This window comes from Macaca nemestrina, chromosome 1, assembly GCF_043159975.1.
Source record: "Macaca nemestrina isolate mMacNem1 chromosome 1, mMacNem.hap1, whole genome shotgun sequence".
NCBI lineage: Eukaryota > Metazoa > Chordata > Mammalia > Primates > Cercopithecidae > Macaca > Macaca nemestrina.
Window position 1 is genome coordinate 126,503 of NC_092125.1, and position 10,767 is coordinate 137,269.

At 52.2% G+C, this 10,767-nt stretch overlaps 1 protein-coding gene across 4 annotated transcripts; it reads right to left on the minus strand.

Moving 5' to 3' along the window:
• Window positions 1–972: 972 nt before the first annotated feature.
• LOC105463341 (zinc finger protein 672) lies at window positions 973–10,767 on the minus strand. Of its 4 annotated transcripts, none has more exons than XM_011710376.3 (4): window positions 10,441–10,767; window positions 5,171–5,324; window positions 4,146–4,243; window positions 973–2,760 (listed from the first exon to the last, which is right to left on the minus strand). In XM_011710376.3, the coding sequence occupies exon 4, from the start codon at window positions 2,535–2,537 to the stop codon at window positions 1,179–1,181; it is 1,359 nt and encodes a 452-aa protein (XP_011708678.2). In that variant the 5' UTR covers window positions 2,538–2,760; window positions 4,146–4,243; window positions 5,171–5,324; window positions 10,441–10,767; the 3' UTR covers window positions 973–1,178. The 4 variants fall into 4 exon arrangements, with proteins under 4 accessions (XP_011708678.2, XP_011708679.2, XP_070929023.1 ...); XM_011710377.3 differs by lacking the exon at window positions 10,441–10,767 and adding an exon at window positions 9,920–10,398; XM_071072922.1 differs by lacking the exon at window positions 10,441–10,767 and adding an exon at window positions 8,767–8,888.

The window sequence follows — 10,767 nt, forward strand, 5'->3', positions numbered from 1 at the left end:
GTGGAGTAAGACACCCACCCTCACACTCAAATAGAGCAGGCAGAGATAATCTGGAGAGTGCTGGGTCACTCCTGGCAGACTGGCTGGAACAGAAAGACATCATTCTGAGCCATCTTGTACTTGCCATTAACAGAGAAAACCCGATGTGTAGGCCTTGAAGTCTCACCTTTTAGTGTGGAATCAGTGGTCCTCCACACAAGATGACTGAGCTGCCTTGGGAAGGTATGAGACCTTGGAACTGAATGGATCACTTCCAAACTCTGGTCAGCAGCCTTAGGTTTGACAAAGGGGGCGCTTGGCATCTAGAACTCAAACAACTTTATTTCACTAGCCATTAAGCAAAAAGTTGTTGACCAGCTCCAGGGGATTTTCCATCCTGCCCTCTCCCTACTGGTGGCTCCCATGATTTGGAAATAACCTCATGTTCCACTTGGCAGTGCCTGGCTTTGTGGACCCATGTGGTTTTGGCCTGAGTCCCAGTGAAAATGTTCCTCACCTGGCTGGGGAACATTGTTCTGAGAGGCCCCTTGATCTGCCTGGGGGACGTGTGGCCATGCTAAGGGCCTTGCCCACCTTCACGTGAGTGGCCACCTCTGCCAGGGTGCAGGCAGCTCCTAGCATGGAGACATCCTGCCTGGAAGTGAGCTTTCCCACCTCCATACCCACATTTCTCAGAAGCAGAGTTAACAGGGAACCAAGAGTTAAGCCACAGGGCTGGTAACGTGACTACAGCCAAATCTGTGACCATTACCTGAAGAGGCAGGACAACAAAAGTAATCCGGAAAGGAGAAGATGCGGGTTGGAATAAGGAGATGGGACAAAAGAAGACAGAACAAAGGCAGGAAAATCGGAAACACCAGAGAGCACAGTGGCGTTAAAGGGACACACCAACACCTGGGCTCTTGCACTCAGGGGAGTCCGTTTCCTGGACTCCCTGCACCTACACCTGAGGAGAGAATCCGAGTTATACGAAGACAGGATGGCAAAAGGGCCGATAGGGAGTAGGTGTAGAGGCGAGGCAGGAGGCCAAGTGAAGGGCGGCCAACAGAAACTGGAAAGGCGGGAGGCCACATCGTCTTTTCCCAAACCTCCATCTACAAGTTGCCTCAGCTGTCCCCGTGGTATTATACAGGTGCTTCCCAACCACCTTTAGAGAAGCCTCAGCAAGCCTCCCGCAACTAGGACACAAAGAACCCTGGATTTTCCTGTTCAGCCGGCCCCTCGAAGACCAGAGCAGTGCCCACTGCGGACTGGATGGCAACGGCGGCAGCGGTGCGGGCGCGCGTGTGGGCCCGCTGATGCTGCGACAGCGAGCGGCTGTGGCTGAAGCACTTGCCGCACTCTGCGCACTCCGCTGGCCGTTCGCCCAGGTGCGTCTTGCGGTGTAGTGCAAGCTTGGAAGCCACGCTGAAGGCCTTGCTGCACTCGGGGCATTTGTGTGGCTTGTGGCCGGCATGGTTGCGCCGATGCACGTTGAGATTGGACACGCACGTGAACCGCTTGCCGCACAGCTCGCAGCGGTAGGGCTTCTCGCCGGTGTGCGTGCGCCGGTGCTTGGTGAGGTCCGAGCGGTCGCTGAAGCGGCGGCCGCACTCGGGGCACGCGAAGGGCTTCTCGCCCGTGTGGATGCGCTGGTGCACCACCAGGTCGGAGCGCTGCCCGAAACCCTTGCCACAAGTGGCGCACGCGTGTGGCCGCTCGCCCTGATGGCTGCGCCGGTGGCGCAGCAGCGTGGAACTCTCGCTGAAGCAGCGCCCGCAGTCGCCACAGGCGTACGGCTTCTCGCCCGTGTGTGTGCGCTGGTGGCGCACCAGCGTGGCGCTCTCCAGGAAGCCCTTGCCGCACTCCGGGCACTTGAAGGGCTTCTCCCCGGAGTGCGTCTGCAGGTGTCGCGTCAGCGTGGAGCTCTTGCCAAAGCACTTGCCGCACACGCCACACTGGTGGGCGTCGGAGGCACTGGGTCGCACGGGGCTCCGGGGCACGTGGATGCGCGCGTGACTCCGCAGCCCGGCGCCGCTCCGGAAGGCTCGCGGGCACTGCGCGCAGCGGTGGGGTGGGGCGGCAGGGTCAGAGGTTGTCCCCGGGGGGTGCGCCCGCGCCTGGTGGAAGCGCAGCGCACTCTGTCGGAAGGTGCGGGCGCACAACGGGCAGCGGCGGGGCCGCTCTGGCAGGTGCTGACGACGCCGGTGTAGCAGCAGCGCCGGGAGGTGCGGGAAGCGGCGGCCGCATGTGCGGCAGGGGCAAGTGCGGCATCGCTGCCGGTGTGCACCCAAGTGTAGGTCAAGGCGGCCGCTGTGGCGAAAGCTTTGTCCGCACTCACTGCAGATGTAGAGGGTCTGGCCGGCATGGGTGCGCCTGTGCGCTCGGAGGTCGGCAGCCCGTGCACAGCGCTCACCGCATTCTAGACAACGGAAGCGGCCGTCACCGCCGTGAGCTCGTTCATGTCGCAGCAGCACTGAGCTGTAGCAGAAGCTCTTGCCACACTCGCTGCACGCGTAAGGCTTCTCCGCTGCCACTGCCCCAGATGTGGCAAACATGGTGAGGATGGGTTCACAGGGAACCGTGCCACTCACATTCGGGGGTCCACCTCCTGACGCTGCGGCTAAGTTTTACTTCTCTTAAGGCCTGGAAAGGGCACTGTAACAGAGAGGAAACGGGGAGGCCGCAAAAACGGGTCTGATTTCAGGGTTCTTCTGTAAGGGCAGACACTGCGGCTGTTCCAGAGATAAGCTGTGGCCAGGTTCACCCTGCACCGTGAGCCTGTGGGGAGAAGGTCATTGTGAGCCTCTGCAGCAGCTCCTAAGGAATGGAGAGGGGAACATGAACTCCCTATTTGTTATAACTTCTTTAGGTAGTCCATCTCCAGGATTCCCTTCCCCAAGACAAAGCAAAGCCATGGGCATCCCGGAAATACGGAGGGGGTGTCCTTGAACCACTTGGAAGGGCAGGAGGGAAACTACAAGTGTCCTGGAGAACAAACAGGAATGGATTCAAAGGGGAGCTTGCATTAGCATGGGAACCATCAACACTGCTCTGAGGGAAGGGAACGCCAAGCCTGTTTGCCGGCCTTAGATGGGGATCCTTGTCTGGGGATACATTAGGAAATGACCAAGGTGGGATGGGGCAGTGAGAAGTCCCCTGCGTTTAGACTATACCAACGCCTTCCTCCAAGACCCAGCTTTCCTGAGTCACTGACATGAACCCAGCCAGGCTTGGGCTGGAAGAACAAAGCGGGTAATGTGATGAAGCACAAACAGTCACAGCCTAAGCAAAGGGTTCAGACCCTGAAGTTACAGAAGGGGCTGGGGCCTGGCCAAGGGAAGGCATTTGAGAAACTCCAAAATATTGTTCCTTGGCTTTGGACAGCACTTGATAAACACACTACCCCATGCCAGTATACAGCCCCAAAGTTGAGAAAGCAACTCAGGACCCAGGAAAGGGGTAAAACGGGAGCATAGATAATTCACAAAAAACATTATTAGAAGTTGGTGGCATTATCTGAGAAACACTTTTCCCGTTTTCAGGAAAGGCTGGAGAGAAGGAAGGGGCATCCTTTCTATAATTAATTGTCAGGATATCCAAGTTGTTTGTGAAGGTTTGAATATGATGAATCTGATCAAGAAAAACATATTGTTTATGAACATTCTGCAGCATTTCCTCACTGTCCCAGCCACAGGAATCTGAGAATCTGGAGTAGCAGAAAAACTCCTTTATGGAGATCAAATCTGCTCTATTATCCTATTTGTCTCACATGATATCCCTGAATTCTTCTGACAAGTTGCTCCGGGCAGCTGTCTGGGAGCAGGGTCAGCCTTTGTAGTATGTGCACAGAACCTCACCTGCCCTCTAGTCAAGAGCACAATGTGGCTGCCCTCCTCACCTGGCTAGCCTCAGCACTGACTACTTCTCTCACGGCCCCGGGGTCAGTCTCCAGCCTTACTGGAGATTAGGTCTAGTTGCTAGTACAGTATAGCCCCTTGTTGCTCAACAGATCAGGGAGAGGATGCAAAATAAATTGGTCAGCTGTTACTTTCTTCTTAGCAGATGAAAGTTCATCATAAATACTCAGACCTTTGGTTAAAATACCCCCATAGACAGGGTCCTTATGTTTTGGATACAAATGGGGTAAAGTGAAAACAGCAAACCTGCAAGTCTGGGCTCTGGAGCTTCTGCTCCCCCACCATGCTGGGCAGGAGTAGCCAGCATGGGATGTCCTCCTCTTGTGCCTCTGGAGTAGGATGTGCTGTGCCCAGCAGAGATGAAGTAAAAGGGAAAATGTGAATTACAACTGAGCAGGGGAAGAAAGGGAGGGAAATATTTTCAGGAGGAGGGTATTTATTTAATGGACATTTTAAAATACAAAAAACTGAATAGTACACAAATCACTCACCATTTTACCATTCTTGTTTCATCCACACCACCACTCCACTTTTTTTTTTTTTTTTTGGTTGGGGGAAGCTCTAGAGTATTTTAAATTCCAGACATCTTATATAAAGAGTATGATTAGTATGATTTTTAAACAAAAAATGCAAGCAGGAGCTCTGGAGTAGACTTTTTGACAGTCTTGCCCTGTCGCCCAGGCTAGAGTGCAGTCACCCAATCTTAGCTCACTGCAACCTCCGCCTCCCGGATTCAAGGATTCTCCTTGCCTCAGCCTCCCGAGTAGCTGGGATTATAGGCGCATGACAGTGTGTCTGGCTAAGTTTTGTATTTTTAGTAGAGATGGGGTTTCACCATGTTGGCCAGGCTGGTTTTGAACTTCTGACCTCAGGTGATCCACCCGCTTCGGCCTCCTAAAGTGTTGGGATTACAGGCATGAGCCATCACACCCAGGCTGAAGTAGACTTTAGAGATTCTTGGTTCCTCCAGAGAGACTTTCAATCCAGACACTGGCTGCTGATTCTGGTTAGATGTCAGTTCAGAGGAATGTTTGCCCTCCTGAAAATAAAAACTTCCCTGGAGACTCAGTGGCTGATCCCAAATGCCAAAGAAAGCAATGCTCATGTCCCACTGAGTGTTCTGCCTCCTCCTTGGGTATCTGGAGACCATGGCACCTCTCAAACCATGTTTCTAGGAGCCCACCCTCTCCCAGGGCACATGCCCAAGGAAGACAAACGCACACACACCAACATGCACACTTAACACTTAAACGGCATATACACAACAGTACCATTTCCTTCCATTACGGATGTGGAGTAAGACACTTGCTAGGGTACAGGTTTGGCGCTTAAGTCCCAAGGCAGGCTCTTCGAGTCTCTCTTCTGTACCTCACCCCATGCTGGAGCTCATCCCACAAGCAAAGGGATCACGCTTGAATTAGAAACCTGAAAGAAAAATTATTCCTGTGCAAAAAAAAAGAGTGACTTCTAGATCATTGTAATCCCCACTCTCCTGACTGAATGTGAGTTTTAAAGTTGCTATACCACCAAATTTCTTTCACTTTGGAAAAAAAGTACAGGAAAGTTCGGAAAGAGGGAAGGGGGAAATATGTACAAATAGGCGAAAATTCTCATTGTTGAATAATGTAAGTACCTTTCAAGCATTTAATACAAATACTATACATATAACTAAAAAAACAAAACAAAACAGGTACTAAGAAGGAAGATAAGCTAATGGAAAAACTATTATTTACAATAGGGGCAAGATAAACTTCTGAGTTTCATATGTCATTTTGTTTCTGAATAATTGAATAATAATTGAAAATCTTTATTTTCAATCAGAATAAAGATGTTTCTTCCCTGGTTATCTGTTCTGCCATGCCAGCATTTCTGGGGTGGGACAAAAGACCTCAAAAAGTCAAGATTCACAAGACACCAGTGGTCATCTTGAAGTCAGAGTTGGTAAACCTGGTCTGGGCAGCAGGGAATAGGGCCGAGGGGAACTGTTCCATGCTATGCTGTCTACTACAGTAGCCCAGAGCCACTTGTGGTGACTGAGCACTTGAAACATGGCTGGTTCAAACCGAGTTGGTTTGTAAGAGCCAAATACTCTCCTCATTGAAAAGACTTAGTATTTAAAAAGAATGAAAATGCCTCATTAATAATGTTTAGCATTGATTATATGTTGAAATATTTTTGGATATATTAGGTTAAATGAAATAAATCACAATACATTTTACCCATTTTTAAAGAAAAGTTAAGATGATAAATGTGGCTTATATTTTATTTTTATTGAATAGTGCTTGTCCAAATGGCCTTTCCAAATCCTGGAACATTTGAAGGGAGGCTAGCCCACCTCAGTCCTTGGAGGGCTTTAGTTGAGAAAAGGTCACTGACCCTGTCTGACCTTACCTTCAGTAAGCATAGAGGAGAGCTGTTCCTCTCATTTTCCAAGGCCCTAGTTCCTAGCCACCTTCTCCAGAAAAGTCTACCTGCTGTTTTGGAAACTGGACATCTAGACCTGGTAGGGACTTGGGGTTGTGACTTATGCAAAACCTTCTCTCACTGCGACTCTCAGAAGGTGAAACCATACCAGTTGTTACTGGTATTAACACACAAGAACTCTCACATGTTTGTACATGTGTTTCCCTTTTGTCTTCCCAGTAGTCCTTTGAGGTGGGTGTTATTAGTAACCCCGATGTGACCTGGGCTTCCTATACAGGCTTGTCCAGTCATCCAGCACAAGTGGGCAGGTGGGTCTGGGGACAGGAGTAAGTCAGCAGGCCACATAGCCCATCTCTCACTCTCCCTAGGGCAGCCCCACCCCTTCGTAAAGGCCCCAAGAGGCTTGCAGCAGCTCACTGAGCAGCAGGGAAAGACCTGGCTGTGAAATTCACAGGGAAGCACCAGGCAGCCAGGGGACAAGAGGGTAAAATGCCAACCCCAAGAACCAGCACTTGGGGCCCCAGGGAATGCTCTGTGTGCACTGTGTTCATCTTGGGGCCCTGACCCAGGAATGGAATGGTCTCCATGAGAAGAGGGGCAGGAACTGGCGGTGGGAGGGTGGGAGTTGTAGCTGCATCAGGAGCGGTGATTCTTCTGCTGGCTTCTCCTTGTATTCTTACCCCTCAGGATCTGAGTGATGCTGCTCAGCATCAGGATCTGTGATACCCCTAGACTGCCCTGAAATCTGGATGAGATAGAAGCAAACTATCCATTCCCCACTCTAGATAGGTGTGGAGTAGAAGTTTCCCTGGCTTTCAGGAGGCAGTTTTGGGGCCTTGCCACTTACAGTTCCTTCTACTGGCAAAGCCCTCTCACTCCTTCATTCAGGACTCTCTACCCTTTCTGAGAGGCTCCCCCTGCCTCCAGACCTCCCTCCTACTCATTGCTCAGCTTTATTCTCCCTGATCTGGGGTGCTGTGACCACTCTGGGCTTCAGCATTGCCCATGTCTCAACGAGACAGGATAAACTCCCACTATGTATGTTCTCTCCCTGTTCACATCCATACCTTCTCTATACTCCCCAGATTTCACAGGAAAATCTCTGTGAAACCAAAACTTTCAAAAGAATGTATTTGGATCATGATCAGACTTAGGCACTTGGGGTAGGAGCGAACTGTTATTCCTGTCTCCACCAGCTCCTTAGACATGTCAGACTGAATCTGAAGCTGGAAGGAGCATATATTAATCAGTGAATGTAACAGGAAACAGGGATTCCTGTCGACTCCAGAAAGATTTAAGTCCTATTCTAGGAGGTGCGGATGGGGAATGGAATTCAGAGCACCAGAACTGCCACTCCTTGCTTCCTTCCCCCATAAACAAACAAAATCCAATACTTCAAAAGAAGTTGCTCCTTCCAGCTTCAGATTCAGTCTATGTCTAAGGAGCTGGTGGAAATAGGAATGACAGTTTGCTCTCAGCTCAAGTGCTCAAGTCTGATCATGAGCCAACACATTCTTTTTATTTTGGAGGCAGAGTCTCGCTCTGTCTCCCAGGTTCAAGTGATTCTTGTGCTTCAGCCTCCCAAGGAGCTGGGATTACAGGCTCGAGCTACCACAGCTAATTTTTGTATTTTTAGTAGACACAGGGTTTTGCCCTGTTGCCCAGGTTGGTCTCGAACTCCTGGCCTCAAGTGATCCTCCTGCTTCAGCCTCCCAAAGTGCTGGCATTACAGGTGTGAGTCACCATGCCCAGTCCAAATACATTCTTTTGGAAGTTTTGGTTTCACAAAGATTTTCCTGTGAAATCTGGGAAGTATAGAGAAGGTATGGATGTAGACAAGGAGAGAACATATATAGTGGGAGTTTGTCCTGTCCTTTTGAGACACAGGCAACACTGAAGCCCAGAGTGGCCAGAGCATCCCCGATGAGAGAGAATGGACTATAAGATCTTTTGCAGCTTCCCTGGGCCTAGCAAGGACTTGGGCACACAGAAGGTATTCAGTGCTTTTTAAAAGTGATGTATTAGTCCGGAATCCAATTTTCCCAAATGTTAGGTCCCTGGAGGAAAGGACCTGACTACAGTCATCCTATTCTCCATAGCATTACCCACTACATATACAAATACTCTGCTTTGGTTTACTGAGTTGAGCCTGCAACCTGTGTAGCAGAACCAGAGAGGCAGGCCTCCAAATTCTGGTTCTTCCCATTACTAGCTGTCTGATTTTACGATAGCAGACTTGGAGTGTCTGATCCTCCTGGTTGGGAAAACTTTAGTAAAGAAAGTTGGCCAGGAGCGGTGGCTCACGCCTGTAATCCTAGCACTTTTGGAGTTCGAGGGGGGGCAGATCACCTGAGGTCAGGAGTTCGAGACCAGCCTGGCCAACATGGTGAAACCCTGTCTCTACTAAAAAAACAAAAAATGAGCCGGGCACGGTGGCACGCACCTGTAGTACCAGCTAACTTGGGAGGCTGAGGCAGGAGAATCACTTGAACCTGAGAAGCAGAGGTTGCAGTGAGCCGAGATCATGCCACTGTACTCCAGCCTGGGCGACAGAGTAAGACTCCATCTCAAAAAAAAAAAAAAAAAAAAAAAAAAAAAAAAAGCTATTATTATAGTGTTTCATATGGAAAGGCCAAACTATTGCTAAGTCTCGCCAGGCGCAGTGGCTCATGTCTGTAATCCCAGCACTTCGGGAGGCCAAGGTGCGGATCACTTGAGGTCAGGTGCTCGAGACCAGCCTGGCCAACATAATGAAACCCTGTCTCTACTAAAAATACAAAAATTGGCCGGGTGTGCTGGCACCCGTCTGTAGTCTCAGCTACTGGGGAGGCTGAGGTGGGAGGATCACTTGAGCCCAGGAGGCGGAGGTTGCAAGGAGCCGTGATTGCACCACTGTACTCCAGCCTGGAGGACAGAGCAAGGCTGCGTCTCAGAAAAAAAATAAAAAAATAAATTGCTAACACTGAGAAATCCGGTGCTTAGGATTTACTCTCCCTAGGACAGTCCTTCTTGTTGTTTGTTTTCTGAGACAGGGTCTTGCTGTCACCCAGGCTGGAATGCAGTGATTTGATCACTGTCCCACTGCAGCGTTGCCCTCCTGGACTCAAGCAACCCTCCAGCCTCAGCCTCCTGCGGAGCTAGGACTATGAGCAGGTGCTATCACACCCGACTAATTATTATTATTATTATTATTATTATTATTTTGTAGAGACGAGGGTTCTCACCATGTTGCCCAGGCTGGTCTTCAACTCCCGAGCTCAAGAGAGCCTCCCACTTTGGCCTCCCAAAGTGCTAGGATTACTGGCATGAGCCACTGTGCCCGGCCCTGAACAGTTCTTAAGAGGGACTCTGAGTAAAGGGCTTAACTCCCGTCTCCACTCCAGGCATCCTAAACAGTCTGCAGCCCTTTTCAGTCCTTCCCCGCTCAACCCCTAAGAATCCCTCACAAGATTAGAGCAGCACAGCATGGGACTTCCATAGCTCCACTTGCGCGAACTGTGCGCTCCAAAAGAAGGGAAGCTGGCCACTCATCTGGGACTTGGTGCCTGGTACTTAAGAGCGGGGCACAACTATTCGCCGGAGGAGGAACACAGCACCTGAACAGGTCGCTTTCCGTGACCCACAGCAGCGCAGCCAATCCTGGGGCGCCTCAGGCGGCGCGCGTCACAAGTTGCTGGGCAAACTTTCTTCGGGCGAGCCCCTCCCCAACCCCGAGCCTACCCTAGCCCCTCGCCTGTGGCGCCCGCCGACTCGGAGGGCGAGACCGGGCCCCAAAGACGTAGTGGGGAGCGTCTAACGCTGCCAGAACCCGGTGCCGGCCGTTGCCCCCTTAAGCCGGCTCAGCCTGGCGACGTTGGGCATGGTGACGCCAGCCCCGAAGGTCACCCGGGGAGCACCGGTGAGGACAGGCGGAGGGGAAGGCCTGGGAGGAGCAGGCCGCGCGGACGTGTCCGGCCAATCGCTCGCTCCGCAGTGTCTCCGCGTCACTCGTAGCCCGGGCGGCGCTCCCGACCGCCGCTGACAACAGTCGCCCGAGGCGGGTGGGAGGAGAATAGCCACAGCTGAGGACCGCTGCCCCGCGCCACCCGTGCCCTCCCCTGCCCTTCAGTCCCCTCACCGGTCGCCGACTGGCTCCTCAGACACCGCGCGGTTCCCACTCAGCCGGCGCCGACCCCCGCCTCCCGGACTGCGGGACTGGGGCGGGGGAGCGAGGAAGGGGCTAACGGCGCGTGCGGCCTCCGAGTTGGGGGAGCGGGGAGGCGCCCGAGCGTCCGGCCCCTCGGGATGGGGAGGTCACGCTCCTGTCCCTCTCGCCCGCGCCGGCTAGTGGTCAGTCTCGCGCGGGCAGTGTCACCGGTTGCTGGGAAGACTGGGAGGCCAGAGAGCAGCGTAGCGGCCACTCAGCCTCGCCCGCCCCAGCTGGAGCCGGGAAGGAGGCGGGGCT